The sequence below is a fragment of the Heloderma suspectum genome, chromosome 7 (assembly GCF_057233095.1).
Source record: "Heloderma suspectum isolate Gila_16-S chromosome 7, 16-S_ref, whole genome shotgun sequence".
In the NCBI taxonomy this organism is placed as follows: domain Eukaryota; kingdom Metazoa; phylum Chordata; class Lepidosauria; order Squamata; family Helodermatidae; genus Heloderma; species Heloderma suspectum.
Genome location: NC_139464.1, coordinates 78,808,420 through 78,835,097, shown reverse-complemented (window position 1 = coordinate 78,835,097; position 26,678 = coordinate 78,808,420). Strand labels below are relative to the sequence as shown.

The 26,678-nt window shown below is 40.1% G+C and overlaps 1 protein-coding gene across 33 annotated transcripts in view; it reads left to right on the top strand.

Annotated features, from left to right (window-relative positions):
* Window positions 1-26,678, top strand: part of NRCAM (neuronal cell adhesion molecule) — a 218,278-nt gene that overhangs the window by 135,225 nt on the left and 56,375 nt on the right. For all 33 annotated transcript variants that reach the window (XM_084810717.1, XM_084810713.1, XM_084810723.1 and 30 more), the window contains 8 exons: window positions 1,042-1,153; window positions 5,979-6,163; window positions 9,988-10,119; window positions 12,866-13,009; window positions 14,627-14,738; window positions 15,812-15,978; window positions 16,071-16,218; window positions 23,472-23,596. In XM_084810717.1, coding sequence (XP_084666843.1) covers window positions 1,042-1,153; window positions 5,979-6,163; window positions 9,988-10,119; window positions 12,866-13,009; window positions 14,627-14,738; window positions 15,812-15,978; window positions 16,071-16,218; window positions 23,472-23,596 — 1,125 coding nt within the window. The remainder of the gene's footprint in view (window positions 1-1,041; window positions 1,154-5,978; window positions 6,164-9,987; window positions 10,120-12,865; window positions 13,010-14,626; window positions 14,739-15,811; window positions 15,979-16,070; window positions 16,219-23,471; window positions 23,597-26,678) is intronic.

Below are 26,678 nucleotides of genomic sequence, written 5' to 3'. Positions count from 1 at the left end.
AAAAAAAATTGGTGGGGGAGGGTCGGACATAGGTTGGCAAGGGTGGGGGCGCTAACACACACTGGCCAGAGCAAGCAGAAGGGATGGAACAAGCTGAGAGTGGGAAAGAGGGAACAGGCTCTCTAAATGATGATGGGGACAAGACTCCACCTGGTAGCCACCCCAACAATTTGCAGTAAACTGCGTCTGACCTGCCCAGAGCCCCAGGCTAGTTTTGGGATAATCTGGATTTTCAACCCTCGCACGTCCCCAGATGGAGCTGATTCGACTCCAGTAAAAACTGCAACAAAGTGGAGAGCGAACTAAATCCATCGCCGTGGAGATTTCTCTCAGGGACAGAGAGTGAATGAATCAATGATGAATAGCTGGGCATATATTAGGGATCTCCAAGAGGATTCTCTGCACCAAACTGCAATCCAAGGTTTCTTCAGGGGAAGTCATAACAGTTAGTTGCATAAAACACTATACATTTGTAATGACAATATTCATCTTTGTCCAATAATACCTATTTGGAGTCCCCTTTGATGTTAGTGGGGTTTTGTATATCTGCATGTATGTGAAGTGATTTCACAGCAGAAATTGAAATAAAAAGGATAAAACTCAATGAGAGATTTAAGTCAACAAAAAATGTTTTCAGTAGAAAATGTTTATTGATTATAGTAAATAATAGTAAATAGCTATTAACTTATTATTAATGCAGCTGCCAGGAAGTTTACTACCTAGAATAACACTACTGTGTCAAAAGATAAAGATTAATTTGTTTGGGCAGATTTTCTATATAAAAAAATAGAATTCTAGTGTACTTAGTGAAACCCTTATAGGATATTTCCACATTTTAAAGATGGATTTTGTGAAACAAGGCACTACAGCATAGGTAAAAATGCCAGTGCAACGTTCCGATTGTTGGTATACATGAATAAACATATTAACAGTCAGTTTTACATGCTGTATGCATTTATAGTGTATGAACAGGGTTAGTTTTAATCTCGGTTTGGAATTATAGTGAATTATGAATATTTCTAAACACATTTTTTCTTTTAGCCATGTTATATCCAGAAAGACGCCCAACTCTTCTAACACCCACTGGCAGCACAAGTAGTAAAACAGAGCTAAGAGGAAACACCCTTATGCTGGAGTGCATCGCAGAAGGATTGTGAGTGGTTGTCATTTAAATCATGCAACATCTATGTGTTAATGATAAAAATGATATTTCATTCATTTAGATATCTACGACTAGATGCTTGTTAAAGTGTTACATTAAGAATTAGATGGTTGAATACTTTGGTGATGTACACATACGGGATGCGTACATCACAATTAATAGTTTCCTTGTTCAACCAATAAAAAATGTTTCCCCCAAATGTCTAGACTCTAGAGAATGTGTAAGGGATTATCTGTTGTAATCCCTCAGTTGTCCTGAGTATACCTTCATAAAGCAGGCTTTCGAGAGGCATCCAGGTTTTTATTCTTCACCTCTTCCTCTTCCCCACCAACACAATGGGCATCACAGAAATTGTGGGGGAGGTGGAGGGGCTCCTGAATCACTCAGCAATACTTAAAATTCCAGCAGCTGGCACACAGTGCTTTGGCAAGGACATGGAAGAGTTATATAGCTTGCTTGTCTACTCCTGAAACTACCATTATCTTCCTGTGATCACTCCCCTTCTGCCATTGCTTTCCTGCCCTATTCTAGGAGGACAGTGATAGTGCAGCATACATGGGCTGTGCTCTGGAAAGGCAACTTTGGCTGAATCTACACATAGCAGTTTTACTGTTATCATACTGCAGTGATAAATCGGTCTCATGTGCACCAATAGTTATCATTGCAGTGTGATAACAGTGAAACTGCTATGTGTAGATTCAGCCTTTATTGTCCTGTTCTGAAGCAGAAACAGACAGGATTACAGGGCAAGGATCATTATTTATTTCTGAAATGCAGACTTTTACAAATGTCTACAAAAGAGATCGTTTATATTAAATATACTGCTTATCTATGCATCTTCTTTCCTCTGTCATCTTTCAAGAATAAGTTAGTCCTGAGAGTAGTAAACAATTTTATTTGGCTACAAGTTATTTTTGACAGCATTTGTATAATTTACTGATTCACTTCTGCCAATAAGAACCTACAGCCCATTGTGGCATTGGGAAGGTAATTCTAATTTGCCTTTCGATAAGTGGTTTCTATTTCCTTCAAAATACAAGCAATTATTTCTCTTCTGAAAGTGTTTAAAGGTGTTTTGTCACCTTTGAAGGCGACAAAAGGTAAGAAGCGTTTCCTCAGTCTGCCTCCTTACACACTGGCCGGTCAAGATAAGCCACGCTCAAAACAAGCCATGGTGTGTTGGTTAATCATTTGGTAAGCTACACTGCTGCAGATTGACGATCAGTTGCTTGCTGGCTTGCCATGGTTTGTTTCCCCCTTCGTCCTCCTGCCCACTTCCAGCACATATCCCAGGGGCCTTTGTGACACACCTTGCCTATACTCTTGCTGTAATGAGATTCTTCCCCTCCCCCTTTCTTGCCTTGTGAAGCACCTGCGTTGACATACATATGCCATCTCTTCAGAGTGGAGGGATGAGGCTTACCTTACTTTTTAGGATGAGGGGACTGAGGATTTCATTTACTTTCTTTCTTTAACACTTTAAAAAAACCCTCCTTGGCTGCTCTTTGCAGACCATTCCCCCTCTTAGAACAGCTATTCCTGTATACATGATTGACTTACCTCTGGTGGGGGGGGGCACATGCACTCCCAATTCGAGACTATGGAAATTTGTGAGTGGGGATTTAAGCTTTCCCCCCCACCTGTTTTCATACCAATATCTCACCACCACCACCCTGGCATGGAATGGTTTTAAAAGGGGGGAATAGTTCTTTTTAACCCCCTTCAGTGTATGTGGGGGGAATTTCAGCATGAAAACAGGAGGGAGAAAAGTTTAAATCCCTCCCCTCCGAATCGCCATAGTTCCAAATGGGGGGGGGGCGCCTTACCCAGAAGTAAGTAATTCACACATACATGCATTGCTGTGTTAACGCAGGTCACAAGGGGATAAAGCCAGTTGCTGTCAAATGAAGCACTGAGCTGGAGGAGCACAGGGCGGAGGGCACTGCAAGATGCAGCCGAGTTTTCCACCGTTCTCACTGTTTCCGATAAAACATGCACAAGCCACTCTGCTGGGTTGGGACATCACAACAAGCCACCCTGAGCAACCTGACAGCAAGCCATGGATTGAAGGTGGCTTGTGCGTGGTTAACAAACCATGCTGAGGAACCACCCACCAGGTTCAGATGTCACAACAAGCCACTCTGAAACAAACAACTGGGTTGTCATGTTGTGTGAACCAGGTCCCTGTGGCCTGGTTCACATGAAGATTCAGCAGGAGAAACAGATTCAGACCCAGTGCAGATGTAACATTCCTGATTGCATAGCCATGGTTAAGAGGTTGGGAACAGACTACAGGATCATCTGTTTCCTCCTTCCATTTCAGCTCCTCCATGCAAAACTTCCTGTGTCAGCATGAACCATGGTGTAGTGCTATGTCTGCTCCAAGGTTAACAATAACAGTGGTTAATTTTAACAAGGGTTTGCATCTTCAAATCCTGGAGAAAAAATAACAGGGTTAGCGTTAGCACTCCCGTGCTGATGCAGTGCTACACCATTCCTAATGCTGACAAGGGAAAGAAGGGGAAATTCATGGGAAACAGGGAGGGAATGTGCCTAGCTTGCTCCCAGTCTTTTAACTGTTAAGAGATTTGGAAAATTGCTACTTGCACTGGCTCATAAAAAGAACCCGCTTCTGTTTTCAAACCATGGACAGTGAAATCCTGACACCAGGAGACTTTTCAGTTCAGAGTTTTGGTTGTGCACAGAGCTCTTGTGCATAGAGGGGTCCTCTGTCACTTCAAAGGAAGGAGACAATCCTCCTGCATGAAGGAACATACACATCGATCAACTCTTCATTTAAATGAATGGAGAACCTGTTCTAAGCTATTGGATTTTGTGTGCTTATCAAAGCTCCTGCACCTATTACATGCTGATCAGGGCAATTGACATTGGGGGTGCCAACATTTACCCAGCAAACTTACTTATTGATGGATAGTTTAAGGAAACTCAAGTCTTCCTTCATGTATTATGGTTTCAAGACCATAATTCCCTGCTTTGGTATTGCTGAGAGATTCAGGTTATGTCAGCATGGATTTATGAGATGCACCAGCACAAGAAGGTGTTTGCTTAGCACACTTGACTTAAGCATGTAAATTATTCTAAGGGCTATTTTGCACACTGCATTTTGTACTGTAGAATAAAATCCCAAGTACAAAATGGCATCCTTTATGAATAGGGCTCAATCTTTTTCTAGTGACTGTTCATTTGTCTTTGGATAATAACTCATGCTTATCACAGATATTTTGCATTTGAGAATTTTTCCTGAGTACAAAATATACCATTTAAGAGTTCATTATTATCGAATCTAAAAAAGGAGCATCTATGTTGTCCTGAGTTACTAGAGCTACTCTTTTGTACAGTTAAGAAAGTATTCACTGTGGCCCAAAAATTAAATCTACTTGCTTGGAAGTTGGTTTCAACTTCACTTAATGCTAAACACCTTAACTAATGAGCAAAGTGCCAATAAGTCCTTATGAAATACCTTAGGCTCCCCCCATGTGATATTTATCCTCTATATCCTGTGGTGCAGCTCAGTTTCCTTAATGGATAGCATCTGTGGGGCATCTTGATTTTATTATTTTAATTTATTTATATTCTACCCAGACAACTACAGTTTTGGGATGGTTTAAAAATGGAATAAATATAAACATATAAATACTCCTTAAGAACTTCTGTTGTTTTAGCTAAAAAAAAACTGCCATAGAGTTTATATATTAGGAATATATATTATTATTTCAGGGGAATATAGATAAATATACATATGATTTCTACATGTCCCTTCCATTCTTCAAGTGAGCCCCCTTTGTCCTTGTATTGGTAGAGAAACATGAGGTCTGGGTTTAAAATAAACCTTCTTGTAAAGATGTGTAGGCTTTCTCTAGTCATTTACACATTAGATATCGTAAGCACAGCTGGGACCACATTTGTTTTAGAACTGGCAGAACTGCAGGAGCTACTCTTCTGGGCCAGAATGTTTCTTCAAAGCTTGATGGCCCTCAGGCTGATTAGATGTTCAGCGTCTTCGGGTGACCTAATTCTCTCTAGATCTCATTGTGTAATTTAAAAAAAAAATTGCTGAATGGTGGACATATTCTTGTCTGAATATATACATCATGTGTACATATAATAGCTTAGATCCAGAGTTGCCCTTCTGCAAACAAAAGGGCTCTTCCCATTCACAGAAGGGCCTTTGATCCAGTGAAGACTTCTGCTGATAGAAGTTTGGGAAGCATTTTTCACCAATTCCCTCTTCTCTCTACAGCCTCCCATGCCACTTCCCATGCTCCCATGTTCCAGGGAATCCTCCAACCCTGTGAAGCAGATTTTGGAGGGCACAAATGATGGAGGAATTGGCAAAAATGGCCTGCTACCCTTTCCACAGGATCATCCCATGAATGGAACTCTGCTCATGGGGATATCTGGATCCATCCCAATGGCTCCTATTTTAAGTTTATTATAGCAGTACAAATCACACACCACATCACAGAACATCAGCATTTTAGTGTGTGGTAATATTGTCTTCCAGCCATATCCTGTTAATGTAGCACATGGCATGGGTAATGGAGCTTGCAGGATTATACCTATACTATTGCATGAGTATGCTGCTGGTGCCCTTGTGTTGTGACCTAGAATAAATGCCCACCTATATGTTTGGAGTAAGAGTTAGTATGTTTTCAAAATTAATTTCTTCATTCATTCTCAAGAGTTTAGGCCAACGCTGAGTGGAATTATAATTCTTAAAGTTATTCATTTCCTAAATTTGCTTCTTGCCCTAATTATTTTAATTTCAACTGCTGTTGGGGTTTCTTTCTACCAGACCTACACCAGTTATCCGTTGGATTAAAGAAGGTGGTGAGCTTCCTGTCAACAGAACTTTCTCTGAAAATTTTCATAAAACGCTCAAAATCATAGATATTTCTGAAGCTGATACTGGAAAATATAAATGTATGGCAACAAATCCTTTGGGTTCCGCTCACCATGTTATTGTGGTCACTGTCAAAGGTAAAACTAATGTAATCTTGTATAGCATATAAAATATTTGTTTTCCATAAAGAAAATTCAGTAATAGTTCAGAGGGGTGAGATCACTTGGTTGTACTACAGAAAAGGTTTGTCGAAGCAGAATTTCTAAACTGTATTTCTAAATTCAAATTAATCCAGTTTCCCAATGAGAAATGTAACTTTGAATAGCAACTGTACCTTTATATGTATGTGTAGAGTCCTTATGTGCTTTGTGCTAATAATTAATAATGTCATTGACCACACGGTGTGATGTAGGCCTCCATGCATACAAGCCAAATCTTGTTCAGCCTGAGGATAATTAGAAATCTGATAGATAAATTGGCAGATTTTGGTAAGTCCCAGGTCTAATCACCAGGAATTTTTCTGAAGCAGAACACCAAATCTCATAGAATCATAGAATAGTAGGGTTGGAAGGGTCCTACAAGGCCATCGAGTCCAACCCCCTGCTCAATGCAGGAATCCAAGTCAGAGCATCCCTGACAGATGGCTGTCCAGCCTCGTCTTGAATGCCTCCAATGTGGGAGAGCCCACTATCTCCCTAGGTAATTGGCTCCATTGTCGTATTGCTTTAACAGTCAGGAAGTTTTTCCTGATGTTCAGCTGGAATCTGGCTTCTGTAACTTGAGCCCATTATTCCGTGTCCTGCACTCTGGGATGATTGAGAAGAGATGGTGGCCTTCCTCTCTGTGACAACCTTTCAAGTACTTGAAGAGTGCTCTCATAACTCCCCTCAGTCTTCTCTTCTCAAGGCTAAACATGCCCAGTTCTTTCAGTCTCTCTGTATAGGGCTTTGTTTCCAGTCCCCTGATCATCTTTGTTGCCCTCCTCTGAACCCTCTCCAGTTTGTCTGCATCCTTCTTAAAGTGTGGTGCCCAGAATGGACACAGTACTCCAGATGAGGTCTAACCAGTGCTGAGTAGAGAGGAACTAGTACTTCCTGGGATTTGGAAGCTATGCTTCTATTAATGGAGCCCAAAATAGTGTTTGCCTTTTTTGCAGCCACATCACATTGTTGGCTCATATTCAGCTTATGATCGACAACAATTCCAAGATCCTTCTCGCTTGTAGTGTTGTTGAGCCACGTATTCCCCACCTTGTAACTGTGCATTTGGTTTCTTTTTCCTAGATGCAGAACTTGGCATTTATCCCTATTAAATGTCATTCTGTTGTTTTCTGCCCAGCGCTCCAGTCTATCCAGATCACTTTGAATTTTGTTTCTGTCTTCCAAAGTATTAGCTATCCCATTCAATTTGTGTCAACTGCACATTTGATCAGCATTCCCTGCACCTCCTCCTCCAAGTCATTAATAAAAATGTTGAAGAGCACTGGGCCCAGGACTGAGTCCTGCGGTACCCTACACATTACCTCTCCCCAGTTTGAGAAGGTCCCATTGATAAGCACTCTTTGAGTCCAATTCTGTAGCCAACTGTGGATCCACTGGATCATTGTTTCATCTAGCCCACTTTGAGCTAGTTTGCTCATCAGGATATCATGGGGCACTTCGTTGAAAGCTTTGCTGAAGTCGAGGTATATGTCTACTGCATTCCCACGGTCCACAAGGGAGGTAACCTGATCAAAAAATGAGATCAGATTCGTCTGGCAGGATTTGTTCTTGACAAATCCATGTTGGCTTCGAGTAATGACTGCATTGTTTTCAAGGTGCTTACAGATGGATTGCTTTATCATCTGCTCCAGAATTTTCCCAGGGATTGATGTCAGACTGACTGGTCTGTAGTTCCCAGGTTCCTCCTTTTTACCCTTTTTGAAGATAGGGACAACATTCGCCCTCCTCCAGTCATCTGGCACTTCACTCGTCCTCCATGATTTCTCAAAGAGAATAGACAGCGGTTCTGAGAGTTCTTCTGACAGTTCCTTTATTACTTTAGGATGCAGTTCATCTGGCCCTGGAGATTTGAACTCATTCAAAGTAATTAGGTGTTCCTTGACCATATGCCTATCGATCTCAAGCTGCAGTCCTGCCCTTTCAGCCTGTACTTCACTTTTGCCAGGGGGGTCATAGACCCTCTTTTGGGAGAAGACTGAGCCAAAGTAGGAATTGAGCACCTCTGCCTTTTCTTTGTCATTTGTTATCATTTTGCCATCCTTATTTAATAGCTGAACAACCATTTCTTTCCTCTGTCTTTTACTATGCACGTAGCTGAAGAAAGGCTTTTTGTTGTTTTTAGCATCCCTCTCTAACCTCAGCTCGTTCTCAGCTCTAGCCTTCCTGACACCATCCCTGAAATTCTGTGCTACCTGCCTGTACTCTTCCTTCGTTGCTCGGCCTTCTTTCTACTTCCTATATGTGTCCTTTTTTGTTTTCAGGTCATCCCTAAGCTTTTTGTGAAGCCACATTGGCTTCTTCTGTTGTCTTCCACCTTTTCTTCTTGTTGGAATAGTTTGTAATTGTGCCTTGAGAATTTTCTTTTTTAAAAACGCCCACCCATCTTGGACTCCTTTTCTTGTTAGAGTCGCTTGCCATGGGACCTTACTGATCATTGTTCTGAGTTTATTAAAATCAGCTTTCCTAAAATCCAGGGTACGCATTTGACTACACTCGGCTTTTGCTTCCCTTAGAACCAAGAACTGAAGTACAACATGGTCGCTTTCCCTCAGAGTTCCTGTAACTGCTACTTTATCCACTAAGTCATCTCTGTTGGTTAGGATCAAGTCAAGGATAGCTGATCCTCTAGTTCCTACCTCTACTTTCTGTAGGAGGAAGTTATCCGCCACTCGAGTCAGGAATTTCCTGGGGGGGCCATGTTTTGTTTGCAGAATTTGTCTCCCAACAAATATCGGGGAAATTGAAGTCTCCCATTACTACTACATCATGCTTCCTTGAAACATTGGCTATTTGCTTTTCAAAAGTTTCATCCTCGTCTTCTCCTTGATTGGGTGGCTGGTAGTAGACTCCAACCATCTGATTTTATTTGCAAGATATGAGTAACTAGAAACCTCCAGGCAACCATCAAATCGATGTAAATTTCAGTGTTGCTCATTGTCCTCTTAGCCCACATTACTCCTTTGCAGAGTTGCTTTGACAGTAGAAGCCACAACAGGAATAATTTCTTTCTTGGGGTCTAGACTTTATATGTAGGGCTCTAGCTCCTTTGTCTCCCTACCTGCCCTCCAACCCTTCCTTGCCATTCTATTTCCTTCCTATGTATGAGGCTGTGTGTGAGGTTTTGCCCACTCTTATTTGTTTCTTGGTTCTTCTTTCAACACTGTAACGTCCACCAATTGTTTCCTTCTTTTTAGCTGTCTACTTCATTGCCTTCCTTTGGCCACCATTTCTCTTGGTCAACCTTGTTATCTCTTCTGTGTCCCTGCCCATATATGCTACAGCCCTTTCTGACTTCAAGTATTGTGATGTTTTTTCACATGAGTCCCTTTTTGTTCTTGTCTCCTTTCCCTCTTCCTCATGCTTCATTATTCTTAACCTTTCCTTAGATGGCCGTTTCTGAGCACATTGTTTGTTCCACATCCTTCCTTCTGGCCACCTTGCCTCTGGGCTCCCTGCCCCTCACTTTTCTACCTCCTGTGATTTCAGCTCAAGGCACACTATACTTCATGAAACCACTTCTATCCTTAGCATCTGTGCAAGTTTTAATAATAGCAACCAAACGTGTTCCCCTTCTCTCTGAGGAAGTTCACTGCAAACATTCTAACAACTTTGTTCCCTAGACAGCTGGAATTTTGCCATCACGCTAACTCATGTCAATCTGTGTAAAATAGTATAACCAATAGAAGCACAATAAAAATGGATACTAATAACTGTTGTACTTTCTCTTCATTTAAACTCAGCTGCACCTTACTGGATAAGAGAACCTACAAACCTTGTATTATCTCCTGGAGAAGATGGTTCTTTGATCTGCAGAGCTAATGGAAAGCCCAAACCTAGCATAAGCTGGTTATCAAATGGAGTTCCCATTGCAAGTAAGGATCATTTTTACTATCTCCAGAAAAATGTAGTATTAAGACCTGGGTTGAAATTTCTCTTAGGAGAGATGAAAACTGTAAGGCTATGCAGGATAAGGGCCCCAATAACCTGCCAAGTGCCCAAAAGATTAGAGGGAAAGAAGGAAAAAGCATAAGGGAGAGAGAAAATGACTCAGTGGGGAGTTGTAGCTTTTTCAGTTGCTGAAGTTGCCACTTCTCTAGATTCCACCCCCTTTTCCACCAAGTTGCTAAGCAACAGCTTGAGCCTGGGACTCTGGAGGCTTCAGGTTGTGTCAGACAAAGAAAGAGCCATAATCCTCAAGTGAAATAGTTCAACTGAGAAAGTGGGCAAGAAAGATCTAGATTTCTAAGCCCTTACAGAGCAGGGGCAGCCTGTGTGACAGGCTTTTTTTAATACTATGTTTATTTACAGAAATGATGAGTTACGTTTTCACCTTGCCAAGTGTGCTCAAGCAACGGGTGTGTGTGTGTGTGTGTGTGGTTTTGAAATTCGAAATTCCGTTTCTTTATTTTGAGATGCAGCTAGACCAATTAAACATTATTTGCTGGAATAATAATTTGTTAAGGTATTATCTAGGCAAAGCACATACATGTTATTATTGATATTCTGCCGCTTGCATATTGTTAATTATCTTTCCATGAGAAAGAGATTATTTGATGTGAAATGCACTGGACAAGCCTACCTTTGACTGTACACAGATTAAAGTATTTTTTCCCAAATTTTGTGGTTTCTACGTGAGTGCAGGAAGATGTAGACCAAGGACATCATTTCAAAGAAAATGTGGATTTGAATCTCAAAGCCACATAGTCCCCATCGGCCTTGGAGTGTGCAGCTGTGGGCCAATGATGGAATTACACTGTTTTTCTTTTCAACCAAAAAGCAATGGAGACATGCTCAGGGCTTTGTTTTTTAATTCATGTGCTGAAGATGACAAAATTTGCAAAAAGAAAATCCTAAGTGTAATATTGAGGAAAAGATATACTCTGTGTGCATGCGCGTGCATGCTTGAATGCATGTACGTGTGCACATAGGTGAATTGTCCCAAGTGTTCAGAAAGGACAGTGAAAGAACTTGAGATGGTATCACTTTTCTTCTGAAATTAAATGTGAGGCTTGTTTGTTTGTTTGTTTTAGAAAAAGAGTCTCTTCTGCTAAACCAAATCTGTATTATCAACAAAAGTATTATGATTTTTAAGCCAGTCACCAAGCATTCTAATTTGAAAGGGCTGGATCCAGTTTACCCATGGGAGGAACTCTACTCACAGAACACTTTGCTGAAGAAACTGTGGGAGAAAGTGGTTTTTGCCAATTTCCCTGTGCCCCCTAAAAAGCTGCTCCAGAGTGTCAGTGGACCCCACAAAACAGCATGGGTGGTGGTATTGGAATGGGGGAGAAAATTGCCCCACTATTTCTGGTGGGAGCCTCTCTGCATCTCAGTTGGTTCCATAAACAGAAGTTCTTCCATGCGCAGAAAGCAAATTTGGATCCAGCCCAAAGATCTCAAGTTCAGGTGTTTTAGTAATGTGGGTCAGGCCAATCATAAAGCTCAGTTTTACCAAGGACTGGAGAGGGACCATAGCTCAGAGATAGAACATGTGCTTTACATGAAGAAAGTCCCAGGTTCCACCCCTAGCATCTCCAGTTTAAAAAGAATATCGGGTAGCAGGACTAGGAAAGACTGAGCCTTGCAAGCCAGTCAGAGCATTGTACCAGTTTTGATGGACCTGACAACAGCTTCCTATGTGTGTTCATATAAGTACCTGTGGAATTCAACCTTGCCCACCTGAATAGTCCCATTGAGGTCCCCTGAACAGATCCTGGCTTGGAGTCCAAGATTAAACCACAGTTTGACATTTGGATATAATGGGAAACTCTGTTTTAAAATAACCATGATGCATTCCCAGCTTAATACATAAATGTTATGAAGATGGACCTATGAGTGCAGTCTTTGATATAGTTGTATTATATTTCAATAATATTTTTAACCAGGTTATTTTAAGGGACACTTCATATAATTTAAATTAATTAAAATGTAAGAATATATTTCTTACTTTAAACAGGAATTAAAAATGCTATTATTCCGGCAGGCCACCCCTTTTTAGAACTCTTGTTCCTTTTGACTCTTGTATACTGTTTTTAAGGTGTGTTGTTTTTATTGTTGGATTTTTTGTTAAACTGTTTTTAGTTCAAAGTTGTTTTTAGTTATATGTTGTTTGTGTATGTTGTACATGTGCTTTTATGTAAATGGCTTTTAAACTTCATATATTGTATTTTAATGTTTTAACTTTTGTAAACCACCCAGAGAGCTTCAGCTATGGGGCGGTATAGAAATTTAATAAATAAATAAATATTTAATTTTTAAAAAAATCATTGTTTTTTATGCAGTCTGCCCTCCCCCCCCCCCCACAGGCAGTGCTTACCCACTGCTAGTTCCAATTTACCCTCAGTTCTGATTGTGTATGGAGGATAAGCAATTTCAGTTTAATCTGGATCTATTTTGAATGTAAAATAAAACTTTTTCTCATTTATGCTTTGCTTAGTCTCTTTTTTTGGCAATTGTGCATGTTATTTTTTAGATATTATATGATGTGGAACTTCCTAAATAACGTTGTCGTATCTCTTACAAAGTTTCAGATCTTCTCTAAGCCTTTCCTTATTTTGTGTTAATTCAGTATTCAAATCTTGAACATTTTTTTAAACATTTTCTGCGCATTTTCAACAGTTGCTCCTGAAGATCCTAGCAGAAAAGTAGATGGTGATACAATTATTTTCACTGATGTGCAAGAAAGGTCAAGTGCTGTTTACCAGTGTAATGCCTCTAATGAATATGGATATCTACTGGCAAATGCATTTGTGAATGTTTTAGGTAAGACTGCAGATTCTTTTTAAAAAAAAACTAGGAAAACTAGTAATAGTAATTTATAATTGTGATTTTACCATGTCACCTTTAATTATTTACAGTGTAATCCTATAAATGTTTACTTAGATGTAAGTCTCTCTAAATGGACCTGTGGGCACATTTGAGAAGCAGCTGTGGGCACCACCACAAAATGGTTCCCACAGAGGATGTGGCTATTCAAAAGTGAGCTAAAGAGGTGGTGGTGGGGAAAGAAATAGTGAGGCCAGAAGCTGGGAGAGAGGAGGAAATAGCAAGACAAAGGGGTAGAGAAAGAGCAAGTCTAGAGGCTAATGGGGAGAAACAGTGGGCTAAAGAGCTGTGGGGGATAGAAATAGTGAGGCTAGAAAGGGAGAGAAAGAAGGCCCTCTAACATTACCCAAGGTTTTTATTTAAAATTTTTTTGAAGGGGCCAGGGAGTGGAGAGCTTCATGGGCACCCTTGGAGGTCCCCACAGGTGCCATGGCACCCATGGACACTGCATTCGGAACCCCTGCTCTAAGTAATACTTGGAGAGATTTAAAATTTATTAAAGCATACTTAAAATAGCATATTAAGTCAATTAAAAAGAGAAGACATAACAAACATCAAACTTACATGGTTAAAACTCACCTCTAGATGCCAGCCCAAATAAAATGTCTTGCAGCACAACTTATGAATGTTTATTCAGAAATAAAACCACTGTTCAGTGGGGCTTACTCTCATGTATGTTACATAGGTTTGCTTCTTTAGGCTTATTCCGTATTACAGTAAAGTAAAGCCTGTAAGAAAGTTCAGCACTAAGCTACTTTACGTGGCTAAGGATGTGATCCTAAACAGACTTGCTTGGAAACAAGTCCTAGTGAAGTCAACAGGGCTTATTTGTAAATGTATACATTTTGGACTGAGCTGTCAGTTTTGGGGGGAAGGGGCACATGAGTTACCTCTAACGGGCAGTCCAGCTCATGGGGTCTACAACAGGGTAAATGGTCATATCCTTCTCCTGGAGAAATCAATACAATATTCACAGTACAAACTTTTTCTGTCATACAAATTTTCAAAAGTGACATACATTGAAGAAGCCTGACACATGTTTGCTCTGAGAAGGTTAATCTCAATTAAGCTATTGAGGAAAGAAGATCATTATGAGGTTGTCTTGAAAGGTTCAAAAATCGTAATAATGTGATATTTGAGTACCTTTTCTCAAGGTGTTTAGATTCTGTATTTTTTGTGTTTCTGAGTCTTCTTTTTTAACTTTTTAACTTTATATTTTTATACCAAGTGGACAGTAAAAAGTATAGGCATTATAGATATGAAATAATATCCAATTTACAGAGAAATAGTCCTTGCTTTCTTTTCTAGAAGGCCTGGCCTTAAATAAGCTAAGAATGCAAATCATAATGAAACTCACTCAATTCCAGACTGGAGAAGTAACTTCCAAACTACAATATAACAAGAGACAGAGAAGGAATTAACAAAAATAGTTGTATATACCGTGGTGTTTATTAAATAATGTATTTATTTATTCAAAATATTTGTATACCACTTTTCTATACAGATATATCCAAGGGGTTCACAGATGTTTCAATAATACCATTTTTGTTTCAGCTGAGCCACCAAGAATCCTTACTCCACATAATAAACTCTATCAAGTCATTGCAAACAAACCTGCTCTGCTAGACTGTGTTTTTTTTGGTTCACCTGTGCCTGAAATTGAATGGTAAGACACTTACACTATAAAAATCTTAAAAGATGTTATATTTCATTCACAACAATTATTTAAGCTAATGTATATTTTGGTATTTTATAAAATGAAGTAGAGAGCTGTGTCCTTTTTACTTCTGTGTATGTGAAAATTCCTCTTTTGCTTCTTGTGGATGAAACATTGACAGGTTCACTTAATTATTTCATTTTATACATAATATTTTTTTTCTACTGCTTAGGACAAAACTACATAATATGTTAAGTGTGTGTGTGTGTGTGTGTGTGTGTATATATATATATATATACACACACACAGTTAAATGTGTATATATCTAATATCTATCTATCTATCTGTCTATCTATCTTTTATGTATACATCTATAGCTTTTATGTATACATAAATTTCTTTTAAAGAACTACCATGGGGTTGGGGAGCAATCAGGATTGGGACTGCTGCATTTAGGGGACAGGGTTAATCTTCCGCCCCCCCCCCCCCACTGTATTCCCAAAAACTGTATCCCCAAGGCAACTTCAAGGAATGCGATTTTTGTCAGGACTGTGGCAGACAGGAAAAGGTTAATCCCCTTCACATGCTGCAGTCTTGAACCTTAGTAGCAGGCTCACAGCTTTTTTTTAAATGGCAAATAGGGTTGAATCCAGTGGTGTAGTTCTGTTGATGGAAGCTGTTCCATCAGCAGAACTGGAAGGGGAGTGATTCCCTGTCCCCTCTTTGCGCTCTCAGAATGTGCTCTGGAGGGCTGAGAAACAATCTGGAGCAGACTTTTGAGTGGCACAGAAGAAGGCTGCAGGGAGAAAGTTCTATTGTGCTAGTGGATTTCTGCTGCTGTAATGTTGCATTTAACCCACTAGATATAATCATGTATTTAACATTTTGTCTGATTTGGCCCTTAGAGTTGTTCTGTTAAATATTATTAGATTCTAACTATATTCTTTACATTTTAGTAAGTACTGCTACAGCTCTGTTAGTTTGGAGTGTAAATGTGTATTTAATAGTCACTCATTGTCCCCAAATGAGGTTGAAATGAATGTTTAAACTTGTATAATACAATCCTGTTTTTAAAAACATAGGTTTAAAGGAGTTAAAGGTAGTATTCTCCAGGGAAATCAGTATGTTTTCCACAAGAATGGAACCTTGGAAATTCCCGTAGCCCAGGAGGATAGCAGTGGCACATACACCTGTGTAGCAAGAAATAAACTAGGAAAGGTCCAAAATGAAGTTCAATTAGAAATCAAGGGTAAGAAATCATGTCTCAGTTATAAATCTCTACTGATCACAATTTATGGGTTGCCAGCTGCTAAATGTCCTAATAGCAATTTTATGTTTCAGAGCCAACAATTATTATCAAGCAACCTGAATATAAAGTTGTACAACGGACTGGGCAGGTTTCCTTTGAATGTACCATTAAACATGATACTACCCTAATACCCACAGTTACATGGTTTAAGAACAATGGTGAATTGCCAAATGATGAAAGGTATGTACAGGATTCCCTCTTTCACACTGGTTCTCTGCAAGGTAATAAAACTGCATCGTCAGGGTAATTCATAGAAGTAGCACAAACTTCCTAATGGGACCGTATATTTCAGCATATCATGTAGGAATTATACAAATTGTGGGTTTTCTATCCAGAGGATTTAGACCAGACCTGTGTGATTTACAACCCACAAAGCAGAGTACAACCTACCTGTGAGCTTCTAGGTTCTAGGTACCGTGGTCTTCTGGCTGTTTAACTATTCTCAGGAAGGCAGCAAAAATAAAAAGTGTACTGAGTAGCCAAATATAGTTGATGGGTTATCTGTGGTTGGTGAGTGACAAATTTTACAGGCCTAGCTTTAAACAGAAAAGAAAGCATAGTGGGGAGAGGTCAAATAAGTACTTGGAGCGGACTACAGAAGAAAGTGCGGTTGCAGCCTGTTTTGTCAGCATCAACAGAAATACATGGATAGTGTGCAGAGCTGCCATCAGGCTTGCTGATCAGTCACTTCCATGCGGAGGCACTGTTTGTATCAACTGAAACCACCACCTTATGTCTGATTTACAGTTTACATGATCACAGCTTTTTAAAACTTGTCTGTTAATCAAATTGCAGAATGGGGTTCTCCTGTCTCTCTCTTACATAAAATGCTTTTATTCAAAATTGAATCATATAATACAGTAGACATGCTTCAGTACGTTAGAAACATATCACCTCATCTACCCTAGCCTATAAAATATTATAGAAAAAGTAGTTAATATTAAGAGTATTAAATCATGTTCATGTTCAAGATAAGAGATGAGATATGATAAAAATAATACATATTTCAAAGTTTGATACAGCATTTCCTTAACTGCAGGCCTTCCTTTATTCTCCAGTGTTTTGTAAAACAAATCTAGCTAACAAAACCATATGTAAGTGTAGTTCTTTATTCTTAGGTATTACTTCTTTCGAATATGTCAGTAATAAATTTTTGTCTTCAAAGTGGGGATGGGGGGTCACTTCCAGTAAGACCAGTACTTCGTAACATCTGGACAAGCCCACCAACAGTGAGCAAAGTCACTTCCTCTTTGACCTCTCTTCCAATATTGATCAAGATTATTTCTACAAATCTATCCTTTACGTTGTCAAATATTGCATTAATAAAGTATAGTTGTTTTCCATTTAATGATGAAGATTGCATAGCCCCAGTGCCATCTCCCATGCTGTTCTTAAGAGTCCTCCAGTCCTCCAGAACAGCTTTTAGGGGGCGTGTGTGTGGGGGGAGAAATTGGCAAAAATCTCATCCCCTTACTGCAGAAGAGCATCACATCCAAAAGTCTGGATCCCACTCATTATTTAAATGTCCCAAGCCCTCCACAAAATTGATAATACTGGTATCCTTAAAAATGGTCCAACAATACTGTATTTACCAATAGTTTATAGTAAATATTTATTTTAATCACAGTAATTTTCCTGAGAAAGGAATGTTGTAACAATTACCATTCATTGAGATGTATTGCTAAATGCTGTTTATCAAGATTTATTTCTGAATGCCATACCAGTTCTTTCTGTGACAGAAAATAACCATTTGGGGGGAGGGGAACCTTTATAACCTGAAACCAAACCAAAATTCATAGTTCATAATACTTTAATTAAGGAGATATCTGGATTGGTATTAACTATGCAATATCATATTCATAAGTATGGATTTTAATTTCAGACTTACCCATTGTTAGTCCCTTTATTTTAGCATTATCCCTAATAGTGATTGCAAATGTTTCCAAGCACAAATTAATAAATATTGATACAAGAGCAACATTGTATGTTACCTCTAGTTAAATTAAACTGTGGCATTCCATTAACCAGAATTCTTGCAGTTTTGCACTAAATCCAAAATGTTTAAAACCTAAAAGAAATATGGCCACTTCACATGATCAAAAGCTTTCTCCATTTCAATAATGTAACTATAGCTTTGATCATCTTCCAGTTTATATAATCACTTATATTTATCATCTTATAGTATACACCATTTTCCGTTTCTTGTTGGTTCACATATACATTATAGGGCATGACCACATATAACCTTTAGATAAGACAGCAGTCAAAAAAAAAAAGTTGCAATTTAGTAAGGAGAATGGGTAATACAAAGAAGGCAAAACTGGATTTTTATCTAGATTAGGGATGACCATAATCTTGTTTCCTTCCAAGTATCTGGCATCTTTCCCTGAGCAATAATAGTGTTAATAGTACTCAGGACTGGACCTCAGGGCCAAGGTCTAGGGTCATGCAACACAAAGGGCCCCAAAATGACCCCCCCAGGGAGCAGTAGGTAATGGGAGCCACTGAAAACAGGCCCGCTCTCGGCACCTGAGCCAGCATGGGCATGCCGAGGTCCACTGGGAGTGACTCTGCTCACTGCAATGTACTTTCTTCAGTGTTAGCTGACTTGCCATATATATGGTTACTGATTCTCATTTGATAATTTTAATGTCAATATATATTATCCTTTTCTACAACAAAATGGTGCTTATTCACAAGTGTTTAGCTTCAGGGCAGCAGAACCAAACACCTTTTTACTGCACATGCTCAGAGTATTTCAGTTCTTATCAGGGTTGGCAGATTTTTTTTTTTCCCTTCTGAGATATCGGGAATGTAGAAGCAGTTGTAAAGCATGGAATGGCAGGAATGGAGAGAGAGGAGAAGTGTTCGTTGTCTGTGCTCCACAACTGAAGTAATACACATGGCTGTCTAAAGGGGTGGGAGGTAGGGAGACATAAGATGATTAAGTACAAGGTCCAAAATTACCTATCTACACCACTAATAACTCTAGTCCAGGCTTCCCCAACCTGCTGCCCTCCAGATGTGTTGGACTAAAATTCCCAGTATCCCCCAGCTCATGTTGGGAGTTGTAGTCCAACACATCTACAGGGCACCAGGTTGGGGAAGCCAGCTCTAGTCCATTGTCCTAACAGCATGACTGAAAACATCCTGTAAAACTAAAAAGGACATCCATACATCCCTGAAGCTTTTTTCAGTTGAGCATTCTAAATACCACTATTTACTTCAATTTGGTTTTCCAAAAATTGTCTATGATCTTAGAAATATTTAGGCTGCAATCCTATACCTTATATTTACCTGAGAGTAAGCCGCATTGATCTCAATGGGACTTCCTTTTGAGTAGATAGGTTTAAGATTGCACTGTCTACCATTGAAGAAAAGCCTGTATTAGGCTTTGATCTGGTTTGTCCAAGAAATAAATATTTTTATAATTATTTTCAAAGTCAGTTAATAACTCTTCTTCATTTAAAATAAACCCTCCTTCATTTTTTCTAAGTAAAGGTATCATATGTTTTTACATATATATGCTAAACTCTCAAATGGTCCACAAATAAAGACTGAATTGAAGTTAATAACAAAAAATCCACCCTGAGATTGCATACCATTTAAAATTTGTTGTTGTTCAGTCGTTCAGTCGTGTCTGACTCTTCGTGACCCCATGGACCATAGCACGCCAGGCCTTCCTGTCCTGCGCTCTCTCCCGGAGCGTGCTCAAGTTCATATTCATTGCATCCGTGATGCTATCTAGCCATCTCATCCTCTGCCGTCCCCTTCTCCTTTTGCCTTCAGTCTTTCCCAGCATCAGGGTCTTTTCCAGGGAGTTTTCTCTTCGCATTAGGTGGCCAAAATATTGGAGCTTCAGCTTCATTATCTGTCCTTCCAATGAGCACTCAGGGTTGATTTCCTTTAGGATGGACTGATTTGACCTCCTTGCAGTCCAGGGGACTCGTAAGAGTCTTCTCCAGCACCACAGTTCGAAAGCATCAATTCTTCGGCGCTCAGCCTTCCTTATAGTCCAGCTCTCACAGCCATACATTACTACTGGGAAAATCATAGCTTTGATTAGACGGACCTTTGTCGGCAAGGTGATGTCTCTGCTTCTTACTATGCTGTCTAGGTTGGCCATAGCTTTCCTCCCAAGGACCAAGCGTCTTTTAATTTCATGGCTACAGTCACCGTCTGCGGTGATCTTGGAGCCCAAGAAAGTAAAATCTGTCACTGCTTCCATTTCTTCCCCTTCTATATGCCAGGAAGTGATAGGGCCAGATGCCATGATCTTAGTTTTTTTAATGTTGAGTTTCAAACCAGCTTTTGCACTCTCCTCTTTCACCCTCAACAAGAGGCTCTTTAGATATTCTTCACTTTCTGCCATTAGGGTGGTATCGTCTGCATATCGGAGGTTGTTGATAATTCTCCCGGCAATCTTAATTCCGATCTCTGATTCATCCAACCCGGCATTTCTCATGATGTACTCTGCATATAAGTTAAATAAGCAGGGTGACAATATGCAGCCTTGTCGTACTCCTTTCCCAATTTTGAACCAATCGGTTGTTCCATGTCTGGTTCTTACTGTTGCTTCTTGACCCTCGTACAGGTTTCTCAGGACACAGGTAAGGTGGTCTGGTACTCCCATCACTTTCAGAATTTGCCACAGTTTGTTGTGATCCACACAATCAAAGGCTTTAGCGTAGTCAATGAAGCAGAAATAGACGTTTTTCTGGAATTCTCGTGCTTTCTCCATGATGCAGCGAATGTTGGCGATTTGATCTCTAGTTCCTCTGCCTCTTCGAAACCCCGCTTGTACTTCCAGTAGTTCTCGGTTCGCATACTGCTGAAGCCTAGCTTGTAGGATTTTGAGCATCACCTTGCTGGCATGTGAAATGAGCGCAATTGTGCGGTAGTTTGAACACTCTTTATCAGTTTTTAAATAATTCATTGGAAATCCAGTGTGATCAGATTTGCCTAGTACTTTCATCAGTAAAATATCTGGTTGTGGTACACATATATTGAACTATTTAGTATTTCCACTTCCACAAGCCTTATCAATGAAAGTGGGACTAGGAAATAATCTCATTGGAATTAGGTATCATTGGAATAAGATGGGAAAGATATAATCCCTCTTTTTCAGAGGTAGAAGCCATATATCTAAAACAAGAACTTAAATTTTCTTCCTAAATTTTTAGGATTGCAGTAATACTTTGCCTTTCTCTTAGTCCATCCATTTTAGTAAGCAGTAATCTCTTATTTTTAGGAAGTAGTAAGAGATTACTGCTGATATTTCATGCTCTGCCATCTGAATCAATCTATCTATATCTATATCTATATCTATATCTATCTATCTATCTATCTATATAAAAAAATAAAAAGCTGACTCACTCACATTCAGGACTCACAGTGGGCTTGAATGGCTGCTTCCCATTCACCGCCCCATTCCCAGACAGAAAATTTGGAACAGCCATTTCAGTGTTTTCCTCAGGAAGGGAGATTCTCTGTATTTTTCAGGGGCTGAGAATTACTAGAAGGGTAGGAGCTAGAACAGCCTTTTTTTCCTTGCTTTAAAAGACAATTTGTTGTTAGAAGCAGTGGCAAAAGCACTCCCATTTGCCACATTCCCCCAATGCCTCATTAGAATCATGCTGTATCGAAGTTACATTTCTTTTTTCAGGCAATGCCTTTCACCAGAGGCTTGTGCTGTTCAAGTGCTTTTCTCATAATTGCATTATTTAATCTTGTAATCTTAACAAAATCACCTACATCTTTACAAAGGTGCTTAATTTTTTTAAAATCATTATAATAAATAATTGAAGACTGCTTACATTCTGAAGGATCTATATTAAATTCGACTTGATCGGGTAATTCCATTCTTGTCTCTTTCAGCAGTTCTAATAGGCCATGTTCCTCAAATCTTGATTCTCTTCCCTCTCTTTCTGATGCTGTTCTGGAACTTCTGCCAAGTTGCAAAGTATCAGAAACCAACCTTGCGCAAAGTCTGGAGTTAGTAAATATAAAGTTGTTAATGCAGACAAAACAATTAGTTATTAGAAAGTTAGTCAAGTTCTTGAATTGTTAATATTATTGAATGAGGAAGAAGGGGAAAGATTGTCAGATATTCTGTCCAGTTCAGGTAGAAATAAAGAGAAATATGCTTCTTTTTTTGGCAATTGATGTACCACTGACCAATAATTAATAGGTGTCCAGAGGACCAATGGTTGTCCCATGTGCCTTGCCAAAAGCTGGAACTTAATTGATCCCCTCCACCCTGGCCTGCCTCAAGCTCTGAATGAGTAGAGAACTCATTCGTTTACGATTTGTTTGGAGTGAGTTCAGTAGGACTTGACTTTATCTAACCGAATGCAGAATTGCAATCTAAAGTAATATTTACAATCTTAGAAAATATACTTTACTATCATTGCAAAATTCTATGGAATTTTTAGATCACCTATGTATACGACAACCCAAGCAATAGAAAAGGGGCCCTACAAATAGTCAAATATTCATGCATTCACCCCCAAAGCAGATATAACTGCACTTTAAATGTCCATTTCAGTTAAAATAACTAAGGGCACAATCCTATTCAGACAGGCAGCACCTCTGAACTCAGAGGCGACCACCTGTCCAATGCAGGGCAGGAGAAACACGGAGGGGATCATTCCCTCTGCACTTCTTCTGCCCTGCATTTTCTGCTAGACAGCCGATTGCAGCTGTGTAGCCACAAGAGGGCAAAGTGGGGGAGGAGGCTGCTGTACGACACATACGAGGTGTTGTACAGGCATTTCCACCTCCCCCCCCCCTGGAACGCCCTCCAGGAATGCCCCTTTTTGGCCGCTCTGCACTCCTCAAGTGCGGAGGACAGGGCCGTGGGGGGAGGTCAGTTCTCTGGGAACCAACCTCAGAGCGTGGGCTCCAAGGTCAGTTCCCGGAAAACTGAATATCCTGTGGCTGTCTAGCCACTGTCTAGCGGCCATAGGATTGCTTCCTCCATAAATAAAGGTGCCAGAAGAAGTTTGCGAATGGTAACTACAGAATTAGTTGAGTTTAATTTAAAAGTGATGCTTATGCTACAGCCGTTAAAATAGCTACATTTCTGAAACTGTTCTGTCCTAATTAATTAATTGAAAATAGTGTGGCCATTCTAGATAGTATGTTTTTCATCTACAGAAAACATATCCTAATTCATGTTTTGGGAAAATTACTAAATGTATGTTCTTGCTTTTGGTACACTATGTTTAGGTGCTACAGGCAAATGTTTAGGGGGTTGATGTGTGGCCTAGTTTGTTTAATGCATGAAGGATACTGCTTCATAGCAGCAGGACTAGACCATATCCAAATACCTTATAGTATTCATATTACAATTAAGTTTCACTTTATTTTGCCACAATATATATTTAGAGTAATATGCAGCAATAGAGTGATTAAATCTATTGTAATTACAGGTTTACTGTTGGTAAATCCAACTTGACCATTATGAATGTCACTGATAAAGATGGTGGAGCATATACTTGCATAGCTAATACTACTCTGGACAGTGTTTCTGCAAGTGCTGTGCTCACTGTTGTTGGTAAGATTTCTCTTAATATACAATTAGGGGAAAGATGAGTTGCTGTCTTACTGTGGAAAATGTTGTTTTTAAGCTAATGTGATAGTGTAACTTTAACTTCTTTAGGAAAATTTAGAGAATTATATAAACTGAATTGGTTGATTTTCCCATACATTCAGAAACATATCTTCTGAAATAATTGTCAAGTTGCTAGTGAAATGGTATCTTGGATTCTAAGCCACAGATTTTCATATATAGCCACAAGTACTAACTCCTTGAAGGCTTTTAATCAAATCCGATAAGAGGTGAATCCAAAGAGACATCAGCCATAAGGGTGCTCATGCTGGTTGGCTTTCCTGCCCTCTCCTTCCCTCTGCAGCCATGTGTGTCCCCTGAAACACTGCTCCTGAGGGTCAGGGAATGGTGTGGGATGGGATGCAATGGGCTGCAGTGGGAGGGAGAAATCAACAGAAATTGGACAGGAGCAACTTGTATGACCAGGAGCTCCACTAGTGCAAGGTGCCCCCGCTCAATTTCTGCTCATTCCCTCTCGAATGCAGCCCTTTGCGGCCTATCCCATGCTGTCCCTGAGAGTTTCACGGGCACAGTGAGGCCACAGGAGGGAGGAGGAGCAGGAAGATCCCCTGGCTGTCCTTAGGCTCATCCTTCTTTTCATCCTACCTATATTATTTAGATATGGGTTTTTTCCCTTTAAAAAGGTTTCCCAGGCTGAATCTACACATCACAGTTTTACCATTATCATACTGCAGTGATAACTATTGGTGCCCATTGGTATCATCTGTACCAACAGTTATCATTGCAGTATGATAATGATAAAACTGCTATGTATAGATTCAGCCCCAGTTCATTCATTTTTTGGATTGTATCCAATGTTAGTCCTACTTAGGGTAAACCCATTGAAATGAATGGGACTGAGTTTAGTCATGAGTAACCTCAGTGCCATTCATTTCAATGGGTCTACTCTTAACATTGGATACAATCCTTTGTTTATACACATAATAAATATGCACAACTCCCAGATGCTTTGAAAACGCTGATCATAAGTTTGAGAGGAGAAGAAGAGTCCAGGATTTAGTTCCCACATGCTTGAAAAGCTGCTGTCAAAGCTGATGGAATCAGCCATGTGGAAATGATCCAACACAGACAACAGTGCACATAGCTCTGTGTGCTGGATGTCTGGGTTTTCTGAGCAAGCTCTCTCTGCACGCACAGGTCCTGATATGCCTGGTTCGGATACGGACTGGACCATTTGTTTCTGCTTGTTAAGTTAAAAAAAAATCTGTGTCTGTCTGTAGTTGTTAGGGAAAACACTCTGAAGTTCCTTAATCTCTTTCAGGGATGTGTTCGAAACTGTAGATTTAATCTAATTAATTTTGCTTTAACCCATTATATATTTCCCTTCAAGTTGGGAAGCAGTATTTTTAGATAGGTACTGTATCAAGGATCAGTATTTTGCACACAGAAACAAGACTGTTGTATATGATTGTGCTGGGTGTGGGTGCAACTAGCTGCTAAATGGGAAAGGAAAACTTCGCCACAAACAGTAGGCTAGTACATACTAGGGATGTATGAAACCCCGCTTACCTGGCTCCGCCGGGTTTCGCTGGGAGGGGAAGGCGCTCCGTCCCTCCCCCCGGAATCCTGGCCGGCCGGCTCTGCTCCGTGGGGATTTCGCGGAGCCGCCAGCCGGCTCTGCCAGCAGCTGGACATCTGGCCGCTTGGCTAGCAGAGTTGCAAATGGTGGCGGCCGTAGCCGCCGCCGTTTGCGTCCCTGAATTCAGCCGTGATAGGCTACGTAAAGACTTATCTAGCCTATCACGTCTGGGTTAAAAAAAAAAAGCATATGCAAATGGTGGCGGCTACAGCCACTGCCATTTGCGTTTCTTATTTTTGGCCGTCTTAGTCTACGTAAATATTTACGTAGACTAAGATGAAGACAAGAAAGGGGAATGCAAATAGCGTAGTGGACGCTATTTGCGTTCCCCTTTATTTTCACTGTCTTACTCTACGTAAATATTTACGTAGACTAAGACGGCCCAAAATAAGGAACGCAAATGGCGGCGGCCATAGCTGCCACCATTTGCATACGCGTTTTTTTTTTAACCCAGACGTGATAGGCTACGTAAGTCTTTACATAGCCTATCATGAAGGGGGGGGGGGAACAGACTGCAAATGGCGGCAGCAGCAGCAGCCGGTCGGAAGACCAGCTGCCGCCGCTGCTGAAGCCGCTGCTGGAGCCGCCGCCGTCCGGAACATCCGCCCCAGGTAAATCTCGTCCCGGGGGGGATCTGCGGGGGGGCGGGGGGGCAGGCCGTTCTGCCACAGAGTTCAGGGGGCCGAATGCACTGGCATTCGGCCTCACCGAGATCCGTGGCGGAATTCTCTGACATCTCTAGTACATACAGATCCACATATTTAGCAACCTTGCTCTGGGAAGTGTCAGCTCAGCAGGGAAGGCATATATGCTACTATTGTGGTTATGATTTCCTGGGAAATAAATGTGTTAGAGAGTGAACCAAAGAACCAAATCTCAGTTCACTGTGTGCCATGGGGAAAAAGTTCTGTTATGGTTCAGTATAAGTTTAGCAAGACTTTTTGTTAGTTACTGACTTTTTCATGAATAAGGCTAACACATCTGAGCTTTGTAATAGTATATCACCTTTTTGTGGAAGGTTGTTTAGATCTCAAATAAATGGACATGGTTAATTTTGTATGCCATTTCTTTCAGCTTGACCCCAATCCCATGCGTGATTAGAAATATATACTTCTCCATATAAAATTAATTTTGCTTTATAATATTCAGTCATTGTAATGATAACCTAATAATACAGCTCTTGTGCTTTCTGGCTACTAACACTGATTATATACTTTATATTAATATCCTTTTTCAGCTCCTCCAACAGCTCCACCTCTTGTTTACGGTAAACTAATAAAACATCTCATTTCCATCATGTACCCAAATAGTCCTAAACTTTCTGCCTATTTCAATTTAAAACTTCTTTCCTTTTTTCTGTTTCATTACATTTTACACACTTACTTTGAATCTGATGAGAATTTAGTGTTGCATTACCATTATTCTTGT